Consider the following 25,171-nt stretch of genomic DNA (forward strand, 5'->3'; position numbering starts at 1 on the left):
TGTAACTTGCAGAGAGAGGGTTCCCAGGAAGGTGGTGAACTCTCAGTTACAGGTGTAGGAAGAGTCAAGCTAAACCCCTCAGCATGGTAGCCATCGACATGGCTCTGTCACCTGCAGAGCCTGTCAGCTTCTGGTCCAGCTGAGCAGGAACAGGTTGGTCTGTTCTGAGACATCCCCGCAAGTCCCAGAGACTCCCCCAGCAGGTGTGAGTGAAGGAGAAAAATCGAAGACTCCAGGGAAGAATTTTCATCAGCCCTTGAAAACTGGAGCATGGGCTCACTGTCCAGCAGCCACATTTTTCAAATTCTTGGATTTAGCCTGAGAACTTAACTAATTGTGCAGGAGGTAAGTTAGCAGCCGTGGCGAGTTGCATCTGTCAGGGTCCTGTCGTATGAGGCAGTCAAATGGAAAATCTCATTCTCCAGATTCTCTCAAGGCCCAGAGTGAGTGCTTCTAAAAGGCGGACCGGCTGCAGGGTGGAAATGCCTGCCTGTGGGGAAGGATCAAAGCCAGGCAGTCAGGTCGCTCTGGGCTGCTTGCCCCATGGCCATGCTGCCTGTTCCCACCAGGCTCCATCCTGGGACACGTTGTCTCTGCTCCCTGCCGCTGTCCTGTCCTGCAGCCAGGATGCCCACAGAGGGCTCCTCCCCTCCCATCACAATGGCTTCGAGCCTGGCAGGTACAGGCAGGCTGGCTCACGTTCCAGGAGCACCATAGTCCTTGGAGTACGAGGCCTATCTTCTCCCAAAGTTCCCGAATTCTGGGAAAGACGCCTTCTTGATAAGGAAGATGTTTGTTGCTCCTTCACTTACCTTCCTGGGTGTGTGTCCAGGTCATGGAGAAGGCTTGTATCCCCCACTGTTCCTCTCCCCAGCACCCCTTGCCCACACAGTCTAACTGAGGCTGTGACCTCTTGCACCTAACGAAAGGAGTATCCACCCCACCCCGCCCTGCCCTCTGCCTTCCTGCTGCCTCCAGGGCAGCTGCCACTGTTGGCTGGCCCTGACCTCTCGTTCGGAGGCTAGGCGGCTTGTCACAAACCGTGCTCTGTTTCTTTGCAAGGACTTGGGGGTGGGGGGGCAGGTAGTAAGTAGCTGCCGGGCTAATTGAGCAATATTTTATTATTTTCAAGACTGATCTGAAAAGGTAGTTTTATTATTCTTTTAATCTAAGGCCCTGATTCATTGGCCCCTGTATAGCTCAGTCAATCCAAGGCAGGGAAAATGTCCATTTGACAATTATCAGTGGGCAAGAATGTTAACTCAGGCTGTCGTTTCAACTAACCCCAACCGGACGTGGTCAAAAGCAACTGGCTTGGGCGGTCAGGAAAGGGGGATTCCATTTGACCTTGGCAAGTCCCTTTCCCCTTCTGGGCCTCAGTTTCCTGGTCTGTAAAATGTGGAGGGACGGACAACCGTGGTTGTTTTTAATGCTGTTCTGCAGAGCCCTTGGGGCCCAAGGAGTTGTTTCACTGGTGAGAGGGAGGATCCTCCTGGCCCTGTTTCAAACCTACCCATTCTCCTGTCTCTCTCTCCTACAGGGGCTCTTTACCTAAGATGGTGTTTGGGGAGGGGAGAAGAACAGCTTTCCCTGCTGGGAAAGGCATTTGGAAACTGCTGGAATAGAATGCCTCCAGCTGCAGCCTTCTGTGATCTGTGTCCTCTTAACTCTTTTTTTTGGTTTTGAAGCTTGGCTTACAGGGGCTGTGCCTCCTGCCCCCCCACCACCTGCCCTCCGGAGCCACCGTGGAGATGGCCACGGCCAGCGGTCACTGGTCACTGCCTCATCCTGCCGCTGTCCCTTCCTTAAAGCATGTCAAGGGCAGACGTGTTGTCAGGGATGTCTGAGACTGGCGCTGAGGATCTGCCCCCACCAGCTCCATTCCCTCCTCCCCCCCAGCCTTCTGCTCCTGCCTGGCCACTGGAGCTGCTTGTCTTTTCGTCGGCTACACATGCGGGCGGGGAGGAGGAGGAGGGTTTGTCGTGGCTCTGCCACAGGTCGCTGACCTGCTCTAACCCCAGCTCCCTGTCTATAATGTGACAGATTTATGAATGATGATATCTATCTTGGCGATCTCCTGAGACTCTGCTGAGACAGCATACATGAAAAGGGCTTTGGAATCGAATATGATTTGGAGATAATGGGCGGATGAGGAAAGGTCAGTGTGGCGGAGGCAGACGCCCTCCCTCTGTCGGGGAGGTGGCCTCTGGGTGGCCCCTTGCCTGGACAGCTCTACCTAGTTCCCTGGTTCTCTGGGATCAAAGCCGACTTTCTTTTCCCTCTCTGTTTTTACTGTGATACAATTTACATGCAATAATATGCACAGATTTTAAGTGTAGAGTTTGATTAGATTTGGCAAATGTTTTTATACCTGTTGTCTCAGTTTTCTGGGGCTGCTGTGACAAATCACTACAAACTTAGTGGCTTAAGAGTAACCAAGTTTATTGTTTTACGAGTTCGTCGTGAATCTTACCGGCCTGAAGTTAAGGTGTCAGCAGGGCTGTGTTCCTCTCTGGAGGTTCCAGGGGAGACCATTCCCTTGGCCTTTCCCCATTTCTAGCGGCCGCCCACATTCTTTGGCTCGCGGCCCCTTCCTCCATCTTCAAGTTTAGCAGGGGCGAGTGGAGCCCTCCTCATGTTGCGTCTGTCCATCCTCTTCTGCCTCGCTCTTCTGTTTTTAAGGACCCTTGTGCTTGCGCCGGGCCCACCTGGATAATCCAGGGTAGTCTCTCTGCTGATTACCAGCCTTTATTCCATCTTTAACTCCCCTTTGCCATACAAGGTAACATCTTCATAGCTTCCAGGGATTAGGACATGGACATCTTCGAGGGAGCCATTATTCTGTCTATCACAGCTGTGTAACTATCAGCCTGATCAAGACGTCTCTTTCACTCCAGAAAGTTCTCTTGTCCCCCATAGGCAGTCACCCTTTTGATTTCTCTGAACCATCAACCAGTGTTGCCTGCTCTAGGCCAGATTTATGTTGAAGGGCTGCCTCCCACCTGCCGGGTAGCCCAGAGTGAAAAGTTTGGAAAAGTAAAATCTCTCTGTGAGGATTTCTTCTTGGTATGTGTGTGTGTGTTGGGGGGGGGGCGGGGGTCGAGGAACTGAACAAGGGAAGTAGGCACCTAGCCACGTGCAGAGGCCCTGCTTCAAGAGCCTGAGGCCTGGGAGGCTCTGCGCCCACCCGCTCTGGCCTCAGGTCCCGCCAGCACCTAGGGAGCTAGTCCTGAGCAGGGCGTTGTTCCCCCTCCCAAGCCCTGCAAATACATTATTACAGCAAGAGGTTTAATGAACAGGTCCATGAACTGTGTGCAGGGCTCTGGTCTCACTAAGTCTCAGTCACACCAAATATCAGAGAGGGGCAGATGAATGCCTCTGGCAGCCATGGCCAGGCCATTCCAGAAGCCCCTGAGTGAGGACCCCCATTCCTCAGCCTCCCTCCTCTCCCATGGCACCCTTTCCTTCTAAGGGGAAATATCTTGGTTCTTCACCCACACTACTGTCATTTTTTACTTCTACTCTCACAGAAGATATCACTGGTTTCCCTTCTGGAAACCAAACTTCTTCCTTCCAGAGTGTATTTTTTATTTTTTTAGAGACAGGGTCTTTCTGTGTTGCCCAGGCTGGCCTCAAACTCCTGGGCTCAAACGATCCTCCCTCTTCAGCCTCCCGAGTAGCCGGGACTATGTGTACATCACCACGCCTGGCTGGGAGTATCTTTGTAGGGTATCTTCCAGGAGACCTGGAGCCTAAGGCCTTGCCTGTCCTCTCTGTTTTACCTTTTTCACCTGGGTGTCCTGGGGAGGCTGCCTTCTTTATAGTTTGGGTGTCTTGGCGTGTGCTAAAACACTTAATGTGCATTGTCGTTCAGGGTCCCTTGATCTCTCGAAAAGGAGTGATAATTGTAATACCTCCACAGGTTTCTATGTGAAATGATGCATGCGAAGGCTTGCCCAAGTTCCTGGTACCTCATAAGCAGTCAGTAAATATTAGGTATCGTATTATTACGATGATCCCTTTGGGCCTTCATAGCCACCCATGAAGTACTATTACTGTGCCCATTTTGCAGATGAGAAGATTCAGGTTTCAGACATTGTCACTTTCTAAGGTGACAGTAGCTATAAGTGGCGGAGTTGAGACCCAGGTCTCTCTGACCTGGATACAGCTCTCACCACCTTGCTCTCCTGCCTTAGCTGCTCTCCGTGGGGTTTCCACATCCCACCGATGTAACGGTAGCAGGAGAAGAAGAGCAACACCATCAGTGGGCACACGCTATGCACGCTGCATGTACCGTGGCAGCCCCTTCACGTGCGTTCATAGAAGCCAGCGCCTTGCCCCCGCTCACAGAGCCAGCGGGTGAGGGACCCGGGATCCAGACCAGGCAGTTGGACGGGAAAGTCTGTCCTGTTAACCCCTGCATTAAGAAACATTTTCCGTCCCTGGAGATACTGGTTGTATTTCTTCTTTTGATACTAATAGGCATGGACCTCGGAGCCAAGCCTGAGAATCCCCAGAGTCATCTCTCCCATCCTTCAATCCCCAGCCTTTTCCCATTTTAGCTTTCTGTGCTTACTCATGTCTTCTGGACCCCATTGTCCATTTTATTATTTTATTGAGCATATTTGGTTGATAAAGCAGCTTCACATCCTGTGCAGAATAAACACGCTGGCATGGCAAAAGCACACAGCAGTATGGAATCCCTGGTCTCTTGCCGTCTCCCATTTCCTAAGAGCTTCCCTTACCCTGACAGTGTCAGGTGACAGCCACTGGGTCAGCTGGCTGGCCAGCCAGCGGTGCGGTTTGTCGCAGGCTACCTGTGTGTGCCGTGTTGCGCTATCGGATGACAGATGGCGGCCTTTATTTATTTACTTACTCACTTAAAGTGCTTTTGTTTTCTTGAATGACCAGATTGTCTCAAAATGCTTTTAAAGCTGCCTCCATGCAACGAGAAAATTGCTGGGGTAGCAATTGAAGCAAATTGTCCTGCTGGTGGGCCCGCAGCCTCAGCTGGCAGTCCCCCGTGACCCTCTGTGGTGTGGAGATGTCCGATGGCTTGTCCTGGTGGGAAATTCAGTCACCATAAGAAGGTGGCAGTGGCTCACGCCTGTAATGCTAGCACTCTGGGAGGCCAAAGTGGGAGGATTGCTTGAGGTCCAGAGTTTGAGACCAGCTTGAACAAGAGGGAGACCCTGTTTCTACTAAAGATAGAAAAATTTGCCAGGTGTGGTGGCGTGTGCCTATAGTCCTAGGTACTCGGGAAGCTGAGGCAGGAGGATCGCTTGAGCCCAGGACTTTGGGGTTGCTGTGAGATAGGATGATGCCACGGCACTCTAGCCCAAGTGTCAAAGCGAGACTCTGTCTCAAAAAAAAAAAATAAAAAGGTGGTTGGAGGTCGAGTTCTTCATCCACACACTTCATGGGTTTTTTTTGTTGTTGTTTTGTCCGTGGTGCGTGATCTCTCAAGGGAACAACTGGAAGTCGGTTTCTCTTGTTTGAGTGGTCTTCTAATTAATTTATTTGGAGGACTTACCTCTGTCATGTCCACTGAATAGAAAAGGGATCTAACTGGCGGGACTCAGGTGAGGAGGAGCCGTGAAGTGTTGGGTTATATTCGTTCTTTCATCAAATGCTCATGTCGTGCCTTCTGGGCTTACGTGCAAGTGCTCTGGAGGCACCTGGACACCAGGCAGGTGTGGCACCTGCCTTCCTAGTGCCTGTGCTCCGCACGCAGCAGACAGGCAGGGGGACACGCAGCACCATAGTGCGATCCAGAGTGTGCGATTGGGAGGGAGAAGATAAAACAGGGCGTGTGAGAGTGGGTAGGAGCTGTTTTAGGGACAGCCCCCTGCGAAGGTGGAATTCGTGGGGAGACACGAGAAGAACCTGGCAGTGGCATTGAATGTCTGCCCCAGCACCGTGTATCAGCAGCCTGGGGACCACTTTCATAAGGATAACAGGCTGTTTTAGTAGACGGTCATTAGGGTGGTTATCAATTTACTCTGTGTTTTCCTCACCAGCCCGCTGGTTTCAGGGGGCAGGATCCAGGCCCCTTTTTCCTCACTGTGGTTGCTCCTATAACTGACGCGGTGCCCGAGTCATGACAGGCACACAGCAAATAGTGGATGGTGGGTGGGTTGATGGACAGGGGGATGAACGGGTAGATGAAATAGCAGGCAACCTAAAAGAAAAAAAAGTAAAGGGCAAAGGAGGATGTGAAAGACTTAGCTTGGTTCCAGAGCGAGGGTCTTAGAGGACTTGGTGACACACAGAACCATAAGGCTAAGCATGGAGAAGGTGTTGACTTGCCTGCTGGCATTTTGGAGGGGCTGGAGGCAAAAAGAGAGAACCGGGGAGCACAGGCAGGAAGGAGGGGTCCTGTGCTGGGTGAGAGAAACACCAGAGGTAAGGAAGAGCAGTGAGAGGGAGGAGAAAGCACATGGCCAAGAAGGGCACTGTGGGCAGATGGGACAGAACTTGTCAAGGTACGTGTGGGCCGGTGTCAGAAGGGTCAGGGTGATGAAGTTGCACGCTGGCAGATGGAGACGTGGTGGCCCCTAGGGCCTGCTGAATCCAGCGTGGGTGGGTGGGGGGTGAGAGTGGCAGGAGTTGGGGGGCTGCGAGAGCCTGGTGAGACTTGAGTCCTTTCTGAGACCGGAAGCCTAGGGCTTCCTTCTATAGAGAAGCGCCATCTTGCCAAATGGGGGGATCTGAAATTGGCAGAAAGATCCAGTGGGGAGAAGTAAATATCATATATTGTTTGGAGCTTTGTTTTATTCCTCTGGAAATGACCGTATTTTATTTTTATGTAAATAATTGACAACAGTGTGGTGTTTGCAAAGGGGTGAAAAGCAAATGCTCATAAATGAAGTTGAGACACCATATTGTGTTTTTGCATCAACAGCGTACACTATTGCTTGCAGTGGGTCCAAAAACAGATGTGTATCCAAGAGGCGAGATACCTGTTAATTTTGAGCTTCTCCATCTAAACACTGTTACCTGTCCTTTGAGGCCTGATTTGAAAATCACCTTTTTTGTGAAGATTTTGGGAGGATCACTCCAGCCCAGTGTCATCCTCACCAGCTCTGAGCTGCCATAATATGATCGTGTAGCTTCCTGAGCACTTTATGCGTACGTGTTTAGTTCGACTTAAGGACATGTCATCCTAACCTGTTAATGAGCCCTGTACGGGCAGGTAGCACATCTTATTCATCTGTACATGTGCTGCAGGGGAGGAGTACATAGAAGTTCTTAAACAAATGACTGCAATAATCACCAAACATACAGTATGTTTCCGTTGTTAATGGAGTTGATTTGTGTGTGAGCAGGGGTGGGAGGGAGTTCTCAGTTGACTGAAGTCTGCCCACCACACTTTACCATGCTCCCAAGGCCTATGTGACTTCTCCAGCCATAGCAATTTGTTTTAAAGGCTCTGTGTTGAAAACGTCAGGCCTTAGACCCCAGAGAGCAATGGTTTGTGGAGCGGTGTTTAACGCCGGTCCTTCGAGCACTTGTGAGGTTTTACGACAGGCTGTGATCGCCATTAGGTTTTAGTGTCATGAGTGGGGCTTGGTGACTAGTCTGTTACAGTGTTGAAAATCTATGGGTTTTCCTTTCCAGCACTCCTTTTTCTGCCGGTTGACAGAAGATAAGAAGTCAGAGAAATTCTTTAAGGTCTTTTATGACCGAATGAAGGTGGCCCAGCAAGAAATCAAGGCAACGGTGACAGTGAACACCAGTGACTTGGGAAATAAAAAGAAAGATGATGAGGCAGACAGGGAGGCCCCAGCACGGAAGAAAGGTAAACACACTTCAGTCTTCAGTCTGCGGGGCTGTGAACAGCAGGAGTCCCTTGTTCCCGTTGTTATTATTATTTTCATTATTTCTGGACTCCAAAATGAATTCTGACTTGGGCTTTCAGGAGGAAAAAAAAAAAATCTGGTTCTGATATGATTCTTCTTGAGTAACCTGAGCTGAAGTCCTGGTGCTTGGGAGGATCTTCTTGTTTAATAAATTAATGAATATTCTTGGTCAAGCTTAGGGTTTTATTAGCAGGGAATCCATGAATGTTCTTTTCCTGTGATTTCCTAGTAACGTTAGAGAAAGTTGGGGAAATACATCCTTTCAAACTGGGTGTCATTGCTTTGTCAGATACTTTTCCCTTATTTTACAAGGCATTTGAAAGTTTGTAAAGCTTTTTAACCATCATCCCACTGGAAGAAAAGTAGTACCAGGAAGTGGATAGACCCCCAGGTTGTGGAGTCATCGGTCTTGAGCACGTTTTCCACTCTAAGCTTCACTTTTCAAGTTTAGAACGGCATTTCTCAACCACAGCACAGTTGACATTTGGAGAATTGTCATAAAGGCTGCCTTGTGCATTGTAGGATATTTAGCAGCATATGTGGCCTCTACCCAGTAGCGGCCAGTAGCATACCCCCAGCCCCAACTAAAAACATCTCCAGACATTGCCAGTTGTTCCCTGGGTGGGGCAAAAATCACCCCTGGTTGAGAACAACTGGTCTAGAATGGGACTAAGGAGAAGAAAAAGAAGGGTGCGTAAGTACTAGGTACTTACTATGAATCAGGCACTGTTCAAGGTTCTTTTTGTGTGTCAATTCATTTAGAACACAGGTCAACTTTGTAAGATAGATAAAATTGTTGTCCTCATTTTACAGACGAGGAAATGGAGGCACAGAGATGGTAATGAACTTGTTAAGGACGTGCAGCTAGAAGGCAGAGGAGCCAGCATTTGAACCCAGGCATCTATCTGGCTGCAGAGGAGACGCTACTGACTGTGATGCCACAGTTTCCTCACAGGGTTATTCTGAAGATGGATTAGATAAGATAACACACACACAGTGCTTGGTCATGGTGCCTTGGCACCTAGTAAAGGGTCAGTCAGTTGTTACAGTGACAGTCATTGCTATTGTAATTAGCATTATGTTGAACCTGTCAGGCACCCTCTAGGGGTAGAATTCACCAGTGCCCCCCATTTTACAGAGGAGGAAGCTGAGGCCTTGAACCTTAGATTTTTGAGGTTGATAGAACCTGAACTAAGGCCTTTCCACTAAAACACAGTGCGAGCATAGGTGAAACGTTACAATAAGTAAGGCGGCAGGCTTGACTAGGTTTTCGTGCTATCCAAGGACTGAGAGAAGATGGTGGCTTCTTGGAGTATTCTGCCAACCTTGAGGACCTCCAGTGAACACAGGACCTTAGGTTTCTGAATGTCACCTTTGATGTAGTGAGCAGTGCTCCTGGGTTCCGGTAGCATTGACTGTCTGACGCTTGCCTTCTAGCTAAAGAGCCTACGACACAGATAACGGAAGAGGTTCGGGATCAGCTCCTGGAGGCATCCGCTGCCACCAGGAAGGCCTTCACCACCTTCAGGAGGGAGGCCGACCCCGACGACCACTACCAGGCTGGGGAGGGCACCCAGGCCACCACCGACAAGACCAAGGACGACCTGGAGATGAGTGCGGTCATCACCATCATGCAGCCCATCCTCCGCTTCCTGCAGCTCCTGTGCGAAAACCACAACCGAGACCTGCAGGTGAGGGCCCAGGCGGGGGTGTGGAGGGAGGGTGGGTGGGCAGGGCCACCGGGGCCCAGCTTCCTCTGACAGCTCAGCTCCCCTCACCTTGGCCAGATTGCTTGAGTTGAGGATCGAGCAAAGTTCTCTGATGTGAACGACTAGGCAACTGATGGACTGGTGTGTCTCCTGTCTGTCTTCCCCACTGTCTCCACAGAGCCAGGGGCCACATGACTGGTTCACCAGTGCAGGTGCCCACTGCATATGTATCTATACGATGTATAATGTGTGTATCTTGTAGCCTGCCACTGTTAGGCATCTAGGTGCTCAGGTAAAAATTGGATGGATGGATGGCTAGATAATTAAATATATTAAATACATTAGATTTACAAAATAAGATACATAAAAAGTTCTAATTAAGTATTTGTTGGTTGGATGAATGAAATGGCCACCTTTCGGTGTTTTACACAAACAGGGACTCCAGAATCTTTGCTGAACTGATTATTCCAGAACTCTTTTGTTCATTTTGTTGTTGCTTTTAGATGTTAACAATGGCCAAGTTTTATTTGGTACTTAGAATATCCTGGATGCTATGTGTTGCTTAAGTTATACTTTATAGGTAAAGAATCCAAGGTTCAGGGGACCCAGTTAAGGAGTGCAGAACTGGGACTTGAACCCAGGCAGTCTGATGCTGGAGTTTCTGCTGTTACCCAAACGCTAAGAGACGGAGGGCATGTTATCTCCCTAGCCAAGTTTCCCAGCAGCAAAGGTTACTTAGGAAGGGCCAAGGATGGATTCCAGAGATCTGCTGCTTCCTCCTGAATAGGCCTGGATTTGTGGAGGTCCATCACTGCCCAGGAGAAGCGTGCTGGAACACTGGGGCCTTGGCCACTGCTTGGTTTTGTTGCCAACTTTTGGACCCAGAGGAACCACCCCTTTTTGCCTAAATGGTATGAGAACAAATAAATGCATCTGAACATCTCCTCTAAGATGGAATGGAATGATTCCTCCAAAGACACACAAGTCGGCCGTGATAATTTTGTGTACTTGGATTATGATGGTATGGACAGGAAATAATACTAGTCCAAATCTAGCAAGGAGGAGGTACAACCTTAAAGTATTTGCATGGCTGACTTTATCTACCAGGTGACTTGGCCTGTCCACCTCGACTGTGGCCAGACCATTTGGTACTGCCACGGTGAATCGCTCTCACTTAGAATCTGCCACAGAATCCATGTGTGGATTAGCTGAGTAAAAAACTACATTGTCAAACAATAAGGCAGAACATTAAAATGGAACTGGGAGAAATCTTCAGTATTAATACCTTCCTGTGGTTTTATTTTTAATAAAATTGGTCTGAAGAGCCTGAACTTAAAAAAAAAAAAAATCTGCTATCTGAGGTCATCAGCTGGCCAGATCTGACTCATATGTAAGAGTGCAGAGATTTCACTCAAACCCCGCCACTGGCCAAGCTGGACCCACAGTGCCGCGTGGTTTGCGTGCCAGCGAGCGGCCCAGGCAGACAGGATTGGTTCTTTCTCCACTTTGGTGCCCAGCTTGTTTCAGCCATTGGCATTTCCTGCTTGATCCTTGTGGCCGTCTGCGTATGGGATCCTGACTATCAGTTTTCTTCTCTTGTCAGTCGCTTGTGCTTTCCTACTTTGGGCTTAGAAAGTAGCCCTAGATCCACTTGCCCCGGACTGTGTCACTCGGTAGGGTGGAGCAAAGCGCTCATGCTCAGAGGTGCAGGATCTGCGTACCATCTCACTGGCTGGTATCCCTCTGTCTGAAGGCCACTATGTCCCTGCTGTCATCCACCTTCCACCTTACATATCTGTACCCTGAGTCATGAGGGAGACGGGCTAAGGGGGTATGAATGACCCGTGGAGAGCCAAGCCTGAGCAGCTTGGCTGTGGCGTCTTTGTGGCTGGGGTGGGGAGACACCACCCTGCTGCGGGGGGCTGTTTCTAGGCTGAGCATGGTGGTCGGTGTCCTGTACTGTTCCGCTGTGCAGGTGTCCACCAACCTTTGAGGCGATGCCTATGCATGTGTATGGCATTCAGTCAATATGGGAGAACACCTGCTCTGTGCCCAGCACTGGTGGTGATAGGACTTTACCCCTCTCCTTGCAGAGCTGAGTCTAGGGCAGGAGTCACTTGGGCCAACCGGAGATTGCAGTGCAGTGTGCTAAGTGCTGTGGTGCTGGGGTCCTGGGGGCTTTGTGGGATCAGAGGAAGGGAACCAACCCAGTGTCCAGCACACGTAGGTCCAGGAAAGCTTCTGAGAGGAGCTAATATCTGCCCAGTTCTGAGCTACTGAAACACAAGACTGCCTTAAGTAGAATCCTGCCATGAATACCAGAGGGGGCAGTGCTAACGTGCTTGTTCCTGGGCAGGGTTCTGCTTGCATGGGTTGCTCCGCCTTCCGTCTTTCCCCGACCTTCCCTCCTTCGCCAACACGCCCACCCTTCTTCCACTGTGAAAGTAAAGTGAGGCTTTAATTGCACAAGTTTGTTATTTTTTATTTGGAAGTCTTCAGACTTTTAGTTTTGTACCTTAGCTCTTCAAAAAACTCTCCTTTGAACTGATGCTTGGAGAACCCCATAGGCAGAAGTGCCTTTTGATAAAGTCCTTCTAAAACTCGATTCTCTGATACATTGCTCAGTGGGAAACAGTGCTGTGGGTGGTTGTGGCATATAGTATATTTTAATTTTAATATATATTTTTAAAAAGATCTAGCAACTTAATGTTTGAAGGTACTGTAAAGATTATACAATTCAGGGTTTTAAACTTGTGGAGTTTTTTTTGGCCAAAAAAACCCTTTGTGTTTGAACATCTTATGCAGAAATGTACTAAGCACAGCAGATTAGAGCAAAGCTGCTCTGTTCAGAGGAGAAACTAGAGAATCTAGAGCTTTCCTTCCCTCCCTCACCTACAAGACCCCTGGGATGGCAGGGGCAGAATTCCAGGAGCCCCCAGGGTTCTGCAGGGCCCAGTTGGAAACCAGTGATCTGGATCCGTGGTTCATAAGGATGAAGGTTAGAATCATCCTTAAAAACTCGCACAAAATGTGTTCTGATGAAATGATGCTTGTAGGAATCCAGTTCTCAAAATAATGGCTTTAAGCAGGGTTTAGCTACTTCGGAGGCTGTCCTGCTGGCGATGTCCTGGAACGGTGGTGGATCACCGGGTCAGGGTTCCCTCGTGGACCTGAGGGAAGGAGGAGGCATCCTCACAAGGAGAGAGTTCTCGGCTCCCTGGCATAAAAAAGCTCAGAATAAGCTCAGAGAGAGAAGGAATCCAGCCTTTTGAAGCAGCACCCTCTGGGCTCGTGCCCAAAGTTTCTTGTCATATTTATAACCTTAACTTTCCTGTTGGTAAATGTTCAGCAGAGATAAAACCACCGAGTTTGACTTTGCCAAACGGGCAGTTACTGCCTTAAGCAAGCCTTGTTTACAGTACTCAGAAATGGATGGGAAGGACTGTTCTAGAACCAGTTTGCGTGTGCTTTCGTTCCATGCCCTGAGCAGCTGGCTTTGCTTTCCCTTGGGTTAACAAATGCAGGTCCTGATCTTTCTTCACCGATGTCTGTCTAAGCACAGACTCGAAGTCCTTCCTTTCCTCTGTCCACCCATCGCAACTTGGTCCCTGGCCCTCTAAGGAAGACTGCAGAAAGAACAGGATTTCTCAACCCTGGACAAGGCAGGGTGGTGTGTATCGAAAGGTGAATTCTGTTCTCTGAGAAAGAGTGTCCTTGTGCCTCTTAGTGACATTTTCTGTGGAGGACAAGAGGAAATGGGTCTCAGGGAAAGGGAGGTTTGGGCTAGATACTCTAAAAACCATGAGAGCTGGGAGAGGCTTTCAGGACAGGGCAGCCAGCTGTCCTTCCTGGGGAGTTTGAAACGTGGGCCTAGTGAGCCTTCCCTCCATCCATTCTAGTTGATTCGGGTTTTTTCAGCCAGTGTTTATAAAGCACCTGGTAGGCGCCAGTCCCCATGCTGGCTGCCGGGCACGCAGGGCTGTCAGTGTGATCTTGGGCAGAGCGGACAGGCGTCTCTGTAGGCGCATCACCTAGCGTGACCAGGGGCTGGGAGCGGCAGGGTGCGGGGCTCCCATCTCATTAGAGTGGGGCTGGAGGGTTAGGGAAGGCTTCCTGGAAGTGACTTTAGAGACCACATCCTGCAGGAAGAGGGGTTAATCAGGCTGGAGGCCTGGAGAGTGACAGGCAGAGGGAATCACCCGGTAGAAGCCCAGGAGGCGAGAGAATGAAGAGTGCTTGACCAGCAGGGAGAAGTGCGTTGCTGCCAGTCAGAGGGGTGTGGTGGGAGCAATGACGTCACTGAGCAGAGGAGGGGCATGGTGGGGCTATGATGTCATCAAGGATAGCACAGCGTGGTGGGAGCAGTTATGTCACCAAGGATAGCGGGGCATGGTAGGAGCAGTGACACAGGAATTAAAGAGGCAGATGGGCCTTGAGGGCCATGCTGTGAATTTCAGCCTTGGCCAGCCAGCCCTCTCCGTAGCTGCCCTGGTCCTGAGAATTCCTCCACCACCCTGCTCCAAGGGGTAGCATCTTCCCTCCAGGACCTGGAGCAATGTAGGAATGACTGTGAAACTCTCCTCCAGCCCTTAGAGAAACAACCTATCACCTTATGAAAGCTTACACAGTGGTCTAAAATCATCTGTTTTTCCTCCACCTCCCACCAGGACCTGAACTTGTTATTGAGTGAAAGGGACTTGGGTTAAGTTTGGGGGGTTGGGGATGGGGGGAAGGTGTTCGCTTGTTGAGTAGAGCATTGAACTTGGTTTCCAGCATTTAATCTGTGTATTTATACATGTCTTAATTATACAAGGAATACTTGAATATATTCTTTTTATAAAGGCTCAAATGAAAATAAGTATTTAGCTATGAGTTACCTCTCTTCTATCTGTAGAGAACTATTGTTGGTTTAGACTATATCAATCCAGTCCTTTTTTCTATATATTTGAATGGAAGGATTTGATATACATATTAATCTATTTGCCTTTTTTAACTGTATGTTCTAGAGATCTTTCCACATTGACACCCATGGACCTACTGAGTGTTTCTAATTTATAATATTGAATGATATTGATATACTATAATTTATTTAACTACTTCCCAGTCGATGGGCATTTAGGTTTTTCCTAGTTCACTGTTACAAACGGTGCTATAGTGAACATCCAGTACATACTTCGTGAGTAGAATTACCGGATCAAAGATTCCATCTGTTTTGTCTTTTGGTTATATCCTTTTGTATTATCCATTTTCTACGTTAAATGTGTGTCAATTTTAGGACCGTGAGAAAAAGAATGGAGTTAATGTTTGCTGCTTTTTAATGAACAGATTATTGGAGTCTCTGACAAAAATCTCATCAAAGTACTTTATGAGGTGGTTGAATGTGGCTTTATTTTGTTGAGGACGTATCTTGCTCCTGTGTCTCTTGCTAACATTGCAAGTTTACCTGGAGAATACATCCCCAGGCACAAGCACACACACACTTACTCACTCTCACCCCTTCCTTTCATGATGGAAATAGCCAGACAAGACAGTCGAGGTTCCCGCCATGCTGATCACACCTCATTTTATGGTTAACTGTCCCCAGTACTGGGCTCTGGGCCTTCAGCACCCAGACCACACCATCATCTTTTCAACAGAACCATTGTCCTTGGAAATGTCAGATGCCTCTGAACTTAACACCTGCTGGAAGAGGCCTGGGGAAGGGCAGGAGCAGAGAAGGGGTAAGAAGGGAGTGGAGAAATGAGGACTCAGAAAGAGTATAGGAGTCTGAAGCGGCCCTCACAGAGGAGCACCGCATTCCATGTAAAGACGCCCTGGCCAGCAGGCCACGGTGTTGGCAGCCATTGCTATAGACCAGGTTCACTGGGTGACCATTGCAGGGGACCGGGCCAACTCATGTTACATCTCTCTGCATAATTGCTGATCAGTCCAGGGTGCCAAGCTATTAGAGACAGTCAAAATGGCAGGATAAATTCTGTTTTCCTTCTTCCCTCTGTCTTTGCTTCCCAACCTGGGGACTACCCAATGACAGAACTTCCTTCGTTGCCAAAATAACAAGACCAACTACAACTTGGTATGTGAGACACTGCAGTTTCTGGACTGCATTTGTGGAAGCACAACTGGAGGCCTTGGTCTTCTCGGATTGTATATAAATGAAAAGAACGTCGCACTTATCAACCAAACCCTGGAGAGTCTGACTGAATACTGTCAAGGACCTTGCCATGAGAACCAGGTAATTCCGTTTGTATTTGGGGATGGAAAAAAAAAAAAAAGTAAGTTTCTCATTTTGGAAATGTTGACAGAGACTACTTCAGAAGTCACGTGGCATCTGCCCATCAGCCTGGGGAGTCACTAGGACTGGAGGCCTTTTTCCAGTGGTCAGAAAGTAGCCACGGTGCTTTATTACACTTCCGAACTTGACTAATGGTGGACATTGGAGAGGCTGTCCTTGTTCTCTGTGCTTGGCTTGATATGGCTTGGTATGGTTTGGTTTGGTTCGATTTGGTTTGAATGTCCAACTATAACTTGACTTTTAGGGGGAGAAAATAAAGTGGGGGTGAAATTAGAACCGGACAACATCTATCTTAAATAGCATGAAAAGTCAAAGGGTGACCACTTGAAGGGGTTTAAACCTAGCTAGGGAGAAGAAAATTGCTACATGAGACAGCTTGAAAGTAACACGAGGACATTTTTAACACCGTGGACATTTAGGGAAAAGAAAGACCAATTGGTCTTGACTAGCCTCTTAAGCACGTGTTTGGAGTAGAATCCAATAGTTTCTTGACTAGAGACATCACTCGTACATGGTATCTTGAAGATTTTGTGAGTTTTTGCATCGGTGCTAAGATGAGTATGATTTTTAACTTCAAATTACAGCTTTGTCCTGGCTGGAGAGGGTGGGCCAAGGCTTAAAATGGCCAGTTCTAAACCCAGTGGCCAGGCAAGATATGAGAGTCTGTGTTACTTAGGGAGCCAGGACCTTAATTCAGAGGAAAAGAACAGTTTATGGGAGACAACTTGCTGCCTATTAAAAACCTGGTCTTGGTTGTCTGTGAACGTGAGGACAGCATTTTGTCAGATCCATTTTCCGCTCCTGGTTCCCTGATGAAGCAGATGGTGTAGTCCTAGTTAAAATGAAAAGGAACAAAAAAATACAACAGGCTTGGGGGAAAGGCTTTATTTGACATCTAAGTGAATTTCCTTGTTACCTCAAGTTTGCTTTTCTGCCAAACAGAGACCTGTTGAAAGGATCAGACCAGAGTGGATCGTGCTGCAGATGGGGACGTTACCTGGGGGGAGATGATTAATTTTGATATTGTGTGCATGAAACAGGAAACTTGCTTTCCAAGCTTAAGCCTTTACGCTAAAGTACAAAATATGAAAAGTGAGTGATGTAGAGAGAACGGAACACACCTTGAAAGGGGAAAAAGGGCTCAGAACCCGGTTATCAGTCATACACCATATTTTCCTTTAAGAACAAAAGCCAACCGTGCTTGCACGATTTGGATTAGACATGACCAATTTATCAGTTACAGTGCACGGGGACTTTCCTACTGTTTACTGTTAATTCTGAAACTAGAGATTTTCATCTGTCTTTTATTTTTACCACTTTCTCACGGAAAATTTGCAGCTCTCCCCTAGAGACATTACTGGGAGTGGTAAGCACTAATGTTGAGATAGCAGGTCAGCCTGTCAGCCTTTGACGTCTGATTTATGACCAGCATTTGTGTAAACATCTGTGTGTGTCTTTGCTCAGAACTGCATAGCCACCCATGAATCCAATGGCATCGACATCATCACAGCTCTGATTCTTAATGACATCAATCCTTTGGGAAAGAAGAGGATGGACCTTGTGTTAGAACTGAAGGCAAGTAGGAATTGAAAGCAAAAGGCAGCAGCACCTGGAAACAGTTGCTTTTGTGTTTTGCCTCGGCATGTGACATGGTCATTGTAGTGACACTAAATATTAAAGACAGTTCTTTTAAACTGAATGAATAATCCAAGTTGCAAGTTCTCACTAAAATGTATAGCTTCAACCTTTCCCTTCCCAATAAAGGTCTTAGGACAGGACAGCAGCTTTTTAACCGTTAAAGTCACCTGGAATGAAGACTCCTTAAAGCTGAGAAACAAATTCAGACAGCATCCAAGTACTAAAGCCTTCGTTCTGAAAGGCACAAACAGAGAAATGGAAACTCCATTTTCTCTATGATATTTGGCATTTTTCCCCCTGTGAGGAAAAAGGGCCAGTTGAAGAATAGTACAACTAAGCCTATCTAGGGCAAGAAAAAAATCTGTTTTTATTTAATCAAGGGAACACCTTTTTCTATTCTGTTATTGATTTAGCAGAAGGATGGTTGATAATGTTGGTTTAAAATAAGGAAAATTACACTGGCCAAGAATGTGTGTACAGGCCTCTGCTGAGTTTCTCTGAACGTGTACAAATAGAGGACGACAGGTGGCTGATGCACAAGAGACTGACACACAGACTCCCCGTGACGCTCACGTAGCTTTATGGAGTGAACGTAGTGACTTCAAGGTGCTAAGCTGCTGCGTTTACAAGCTAGCCTCTTGGATGTGTAAGAAGCTGAGATACCGTTCCAAACCTTGATTTCTTACATGTGCTCCCTCAAAATCATCGCCCTATTTAGGGGTTCCAAAAGTTCTGTAAGAATCCAAAGATTCAATTCTAAGAATTGAACTTGCAACCCATCAGGTGTCCGAAGTGTGTTTTGAAACATGTTGGTCTCACGGAGCACATTTCCTTTTTAACTGTTCCCATGTTGGGGCATGTTGAGATCTGTCTTTACCCACACACAGCAGTCGGCATTTCATCATCATGAAGGAGCCTTAGAACCACAGGGTTTAGTTGAAAAGCTGATCTGTATTTAGTGCACGAAGGTGGCCCAGGAAAGGACATTAGAGAGGCTGTTAACAGAAACCTACAGGAATAGCACAGTTATTTTCATTTTTTCTTTAGTATTTAGAACTGAGAGTCTAAACTAATAATTGATTTGGGTGTATGGTTTGAATGGATTTTTTTTCTTTGCTATTTTTTTAAGTCCTTTTGATAAAGTTCGTTTTAGAATTGACTTAAAAATCATCCAAGCTCATGTACCTGGCTACAATTTGTCAGAAAAGTCACAATGAGAATTTCATGTGCTCCTGTCAACATTTCAGTGACTTTTTCAACTAATCCAGTAATCTATGGATTATTATAGGAATTCCTGCCCTGTGATAACACAGCAACCCCACTGAACTGCTGTGACCTTAAGTTTGGAGAGGAAAAAGACCCCCTTTCCCTAAAAACAAAAAACAACAACCTTCGCGTCCTGTACACAAAGAAGCACACAGATGGTGCCCAGGGCCTAAAATGAGGTCAAGCCAGGAAGTGCAGGGTGTGGACAGGTGAACACTGGCAGTGTGACGGGAAGTTATGACGGGGCATGCATATGGCGTTCCTTTGGATCACTTTCGTTAATTATTATCTTCTGTACTCGTTATAATATTAGGGGTCATGAGGGCTGATAGAAATATTTTAAGACAGGAAGGAATTATCTTTATTACCTGTCTTCTCTGGCCTGCAACTCCGAATAACAGAGTTTGTAACCACACCCACCCTGAAGGCATTGTGGGTCTATACAGCAGGTTTTTCTTGACCGTTGCATCATAAGGGTGACAGTGCATTCTCAACACCCATGTTGAAGTTTCCAGGGTGCACAACACATATGCCTGAACAAATACGTGCCTCTCTGACCTGAATCAGATTCTGCACACGTGTTTCTGGGGTTTGCAATGGCACATCCTCTGCCTGGCGCAGGTGGTTTCTGATGTACTTGGTGCAGGGCTTTCCCATGGGGTGCAACGTGTGTCTGTTTCACCAGGGTGCCGCACGCGTGTCAACTGGACACGTGCACCCAGGCCAGTCACCCGAGCAGCGCCTCTACATGTCCTCTCCCTTTGTTTCTCCAACTAGAACAATGCCTCAAAGTTGCTCCTGGCCATCATGGAAAGCAGGCACGACAGCGAAAACGCAGAGAGGATTCTTTATAACATGAGGCCCAAGGAACTGGTGAGTTGGGAGACCTTGCCCCTGACCTTGGCACCAGGAGCATCGGAGCAGTATTTGGGGCAGAACAGAGGATCTGCTTCCTTGAGCTTTCTTGAAGATTCCCCAGATCAGAAGTACAGAGAACATTTAACTCAGCCCCTCCACTGAGAAGTGAAGTATTGGATTGAATATGTGGTATTTTGCCCTCTCCCTTGAGCACGAACCGTGTACAGAAGCTGCACTCCCGGTTCCTGACTCCTGGGGGTGATGTGCAGAGCGTGGTCAAGGAATCCAAGTTAAAGTCCATAGCTCTGCCTTTGTTGCTGTGTCACCTTGGGCAATCGCTTTCCCTCTCTGAACCCCATTTTCCTGATCCGTAAAAGGAAGGTAATAACATTACCTAGACTGGGCCTGCGGGGGGGGCGGGGGTGGCATGGGGTTGGTTGCTGTGAAGACTAGATGGGAAGATTCACATCAAGTCCTTAGCACAGTGCGTGGCACGTGATAGACCCCCAGTGAACTAGAGCTCCTTTTCTTCTCATTCTTCATTTATTGCTAGCATTTTAGCCATATCTTTGTCTAGTGCTGAAGAATTCCCATCTCTTCTCGGTGCCAATAGTCTGGGCAACAGAAGAGTGTTTTTTGGATGCCAGTGTTTGTTTCTTATAAAGAAAACATGATCTGGTTTATTTTTGAGGGGTGATATTCACAATTGGCTGTGACTTCCAGGTTGGGAGTTAGAGCTGCAAACTGTGAGACAAGCAGCTGTCAGAGACAGTGTGGCGTGAGCTGAGGACAGAATCTCTGTTTGGACTTTTCCCCATGCAAATAAACTGTAACTGACAGACTTAAATGAGGGCACTAAAACTTCTCTGCCTCCTGGTGCCCTGAATGTGCACTTGGGGCCAGGCTAAAGTCCCTTTATGTATTCCTTTAAATAAAGTTAAGAGCAGCCCAGCTCTTTGATCTCTGAGGTCAGGGAGTGAGTTCTCAGCCTGAGATGGAAGTCCTCTCCGAGTTTACGAAACAGCTTACGTAACCGCGGGTTACTGGGGTGGCTAGGGTTTGTCCTTCTTGAGTAGGGACGGGATGACTTTGCAGAGACCCCATTCCGGTTCCCATGAATCAAGAATCAAGAGCATGCCCCAGCTCTTCTGAACTATCTTAGGTGGGGAAAATGTCAACACCCAGTGCCGTGGCTGCCACTGGCTCCGGGGTCGCCCCCTTGTGGTTGGAGAGCATCATTCTGGCTCATGGGAAGAGTCAAAGGCTTCCTGGAACACACTGTTCTAAGAATTCAAATAGCAGGAAAGCCCTAATATCCCGCGCACATGCGCGCATACACATGTGTGTGTGTGTGCGTGTTCTGGCCTTGATGTCCTGTCTATGCAACGTGTTAGCTATTCGATTTGGTATTAGAGAGAACTGGCAGGAAAACAAGAGAGTGAGGCTCTTGTCTCCAAAGTTATTTGCGGGGCCTGACTTGGTGTCAGTACCGAAATGCGTGATGCATGCATGGCCCTCTGCGTGCTTGGTGTTGGATAATGAGAGTTCAGAGTAGGGGCCTGGCAGCAATGCAGGAGCCTGAAGTGCCTTCTGAATCATCAAAGGGAATGCTTAAATTTGGTAAATACCGGCCACACAGTGCTTTGTCCAGTGCCAGGCGGCGGTGAAGGGGGTTCAGATATGAGCAGATCCAGTCTCTACTCTCAGGAAACTGAGGCAGATGTGAATGGTAAGACAGGTCCAGAAATGTGTGCTGAGCGCGAGGCGAGCCACGTGCGTGAGTTCTCTGGGGACAGAGTCATGCCACTGTGAAGGCTAACAGGGCCAAGTTCAAATCCCAGCTCACTAGCTGTGACTTTAGGAATGTCCTTTAATCTCTTTGACTCTGTTTCCTCACCCATAAAAAAAAAAAAAAAAGGTGGGAATCTCTGAGACCTCATAAAATGTATGTGAACATTAAATGTTTTGAAAGAATGTCAAAATACTACACATGGTGCTTGGCACATAGTAAGCGCTCAGTAGATCATTCCTAGTTCATCTTATTATTGAATGTGTTCACATGGTGTAACAGGCTATGGGGGACAGGGAAGAGTTCAGAATCAGAAAATAGTTTCACCAGCTATTCCTAAAAGCTAGTGGATGTCGTATTAGTCTCTCCTGAAGTGGCAACGGTTGGGAGTAGGGAGAGTTGGCGGGAGGAAATGTACAGGTAGGAAAAGTCTGGCTTCTAGTCCACATTCTATATGATAGTTTATCATTTCAAGGTATTTTTATAGCCGTCGCCCCTTTCTAAAGTAGAAGGGCGTGAGCCAGCCGTGAGTTTCATTGGTCACGTCAGTGGAGGTTGATGGGTACTGACTGCCTGGACGGGGCTGGGAAGGTTCCCGAGGCTGTGTCCAGGCCTTGGTAGGAAAGGGCGCCAAGCTTCATGGGCAGTGTCTGCCCCGGAGGGGAGACAGCTCGTGTGCATGCCGTCCATCCAGTCTTGCGTGGTCTTCTTGGAAACAGGAGTGTTGTTCCTTTGGCCTTTCTTGCAGGTGGAAGTGATCAAGAAAGCCTACATGCAAGGGGAAGTGGAATTTGAGGACGGGGAAAATGGTGAGGATGGAGCTGCCTCCCCCAGGAACGTGGGGCACAACATCTACATATTAGCTCACCAGGTAGGCCCTGTCCCCAGGCCTGCTCCAGGTGCGGCTTCCCTGTGGGCCACAGTTCCGAGCTGGGGGGCGGGGGGCCCTTAGGCTTGCTTTTCCTTTGACGCTTTAACATAGGGCTGTCTGTACCCGTAAGAATGTGGCTCACAGGTGCTTTTGGCAGCCTGACCCAGCGTGCTGAGTTGCAGGACTTCTCCGTTTTTCCACTGTGGTAGGGTCACGGAGTTGGAAATCCCCACGCTTCTTAAATGCATTCATCCCCAAGAAGTGACACTTTTATGACTTTGGAGACAGTTGAAAGGAGTCTTAGCCTTTTATAAATATTGATGAGTCTCTCAACAATCTAAAGAAAATGACTTCAGCTTCCTTTGCCTATCGCATTTGGAAATCTGTGGGAACTTGTCGTTATGACTTCCTTTTGTTTCCCTTTTTGGGGATATGATAATACTTCACGTCCTGGCACCAACATGCCACGTTTCATCATTCTCTTCCCAAGAGGCTGGGTTTTTGAGGGTACTTCCTCTTTTTGGATGTGGCTGTGCCTTGCGCTTTCTGGTGCGTAGGGGCAGGCTGTGACCCCGCTGGAGGCCTGAGTTTCCTGTCCCTTTTACCTCTTCGAAATTCACGTATAGAAACTAGATATAAAATGATGATGGTATTGGGCCTGACGCTGGTAGGTCCCTGCTATTGGCTGAAGAATTTCAGACGGTCTCCTGTCCCTTATCTCCTCCATGACCAGCATCTAGCCACTGAGGTTTCTGGATGGAGGCTCCGTGGACTGTGCAGAAAACCCCGTCTCCCTCCTATCTAGCTAATGGAATCAGAGGAAAGTGGGACCTCCCGTGGGCATGAGTTTTCCATGCTTTTCTACCAAGGTCCCAAAAGCACGCCTTGATGGAGTGGAGCAAGCCTCCTGGTGCCTTTGCCCTTCGACTTGCCACTGGTTATTATGTGCTTTTTTTATACCCAAAGTTAGAAAGGAGCTTGTGTTCCTCTTGTGAAGAGACACTAACCCCTGTATTTCTGTCCTTGTGTTCTAGTTGGCTCGACACAACAAAGAACTTCAGAGCATGCTGAAACCTGGTGGCCAAGTGGATGGAGATGAAGCGCTGGAGTTTTATGCCAAGCACACGGCACAGATAGAGGTAAGAGCAGAGAAAGCCCAGGGCACCGGCCTGTGTTCAGCCTGCGATGCCCCACGCAGAGGCTGGCGTGCATTCATTGATCTGAGCAATAAAAATGTGTGAGCACCTACTGGATGCTGAATATCCAGTGATGGCCAAGACAGTGATGATTGTTGCTTGAGATCTGGTGGGGAAGCAGACACTAAGCAACCCCACGTGAGTGAGTCTCATTCACTGCAAATTCTGACGAGGCCACGAGGACAGGGAAGGCATCACAAGATAGTCCAGCAGAGGGACCTGCTGTAGATTGTGATGGTCAAGGAGCCCTGTCCTGAAGACATGGCATCTAAGCACAGACTCTGGGGGTGGGAAAATTCTAAGCGAGGTGGAGGAGCTGAACAAGGCCTCAGGGCTCAAGGCAGGAGGTCAGTGAGCAAGAGTGAGAGCATCCCAGATCTCGCGGGGCTACATGTGACACGTCTGGGCTGTACCTGCAGAGCAAAGGGGGACTGCTGGGAAGTATTCCCCAGGGGAGTGTTACAATCCAAGCTGTGTTTAAAAAAACAAAAAGGAAAATCACGTACGGTGAGCATGGAGATGGCCCTCATGGGGAAGGGGAAACTGCCTAGGGCGTACTGAGATTCCAGAAGCAGGTGGTCGGCAGCCATAGGTTAAAAAGAAGACAAGCCAAAGCCACACGCATTACTATTACATTGAATATTTGACTTGCTAAATTCTATCAATAAAGCTTTATAATTTTCTCTGGGGAAAAATAACTTACTAATCCTCTGAAAACTCTGAAATAAGGCTCAGAGAGGTGGCGTCACTGGTCCGATTACCAGTAACAGAGCTGGAGCGTTAATCCTGATCTGTCTGGTCCCTGAGCCCACGGGTGCATTTTATGATACCCGCGTTGTCTCTTAGCATCTGGGAGAACACAGACTTCTACGTCCAGGTTCTAGAAGTAAGGGATGGTGTGCCTTGTTTTGCTACTGAGGAAATGCACAAGGTCAATATCAGTGGTGGAACAAAGGTTTTGAAGAACTAACAGACTCCTTTGGGCAACATAAAATGTCCAGAATGGAGACATTTCAAGAAAGTGTTCTTATGTGACGTCTCAGGTTTCTGGGTTGTCCTCATGAAGGGCTTCATGTCACTGATTACCAACCATGCCAGTGTACGGGAGCAGATGTCCTTGATCTCCCGTTAATGTCTAGAAGCTTGACTGAAGGGCCGGTTCTGTCCTCTAGAGCCCTTAAAAGACAAGCCTCAGGTGTTGGTGACCTAGTGTCACAGGAGAATAGAAGCTTGGGGCTCATCTCAGTGAGCCCCTGGGCTTGCTAGGGAGAAGACCGAGGCCTGATCAGGTTAAGGGGTGAGAACAAGGTCCCCCAGCCCATTAGGAGACTGTTTTCTCCTGACTCCCAATTCTAAGTCTGCTAAAAAAAAAAAAAAATGGTATGTATAGGTCTTAAATGATAGAGAGAAAAGTGGCCAGGCATGGCGTCCCTAGCTCTCAAATCCTGCTCTTGGCCAGTCACTCATCTCTTCACGTTTCTCTAGGGAGGTGTCTGTGCAGCTTTCCTCACAGACCCAGTGCCTTCACTCCAGTGAGTTAGGCTGCGTAGCCTTGGAGTCTGGAATTTGCTCCTTGCCAGAAGGCCGCCTTGTCCACTCCTCCTTTCCCTCCAGAACCCTGCCACACACGTCAGATCATTTTCCTTCGGTGTAAGGAAGGACCGATCCTGAGCCCGCGTGACTGTGTAAT

General features: G+C 48.1%; 1 protein-coding gene across 3 annotated transcripts in view; it reads left to right on the forward strand.

Annotated features, from left to right (window-relative positions):
• Nucleotides 1-25,171, forward strand: part of ITPR1 (inositol 1,4,5-trisphosphate receptor, type 1) — a 304,534-nt gene that overhangs the window by 222,018 nt on the left and 57,345 nt on the right. For all 3 annotated transcript variants that reach the window (XM_012647244.1, XM_012647253.1, XM_012647261.1), the window contains 7 exons: nucleotides 7,621-7,801; nucleotides 9,300-9,553; nucleotides 15,603-15,803; nucleotides 17,328-17,438; nucleotides 19,545-19,640; nucleotides 22,163-22,285; nucleotides 23,320-23,424. In XM_012647244.1, coding sequence (XP_012502698.1) covers nucleotides 7,621-7,801; nucleotides 9,300-9,553; nucleotides 15,603-15,803; nucleotides 17,328-17,438; nucleotides 19,545-19,640; nucleotides 22,163-22,285; nucleotides 23,320-23,424 — 1,071 coding nt within the window. The remainder of the gene's footprint in view (nucleotides 1-7,620; nucleotides 7,802-9,299; nucleotides 9,554-15,602; nucleotides 15,804-17,327; nucleotides 17,439-19,544; nucleotides 19,641-22,162; nucleotides 22,286-23,319; nucleotides 23,425-25,171) is intronic.

The sequence above is a fragment of the Propithecus coquereli genome, unplaced genomic scaffold, assembly GCF_000956105.1.
Source record: "Propithecus coquereli isolate 6110/MARCELLA unplaced genomic scaffold, Pcoq_1.0 Scaffold107, whole genome shotgun sequence".
In the NCBI taxonomy this organism is placed as follows: Eukaryota; Metazoa; Chordata; class Mammalia; order Primates; family Indriidae; genus Propithecus; species Propithecus coquereli.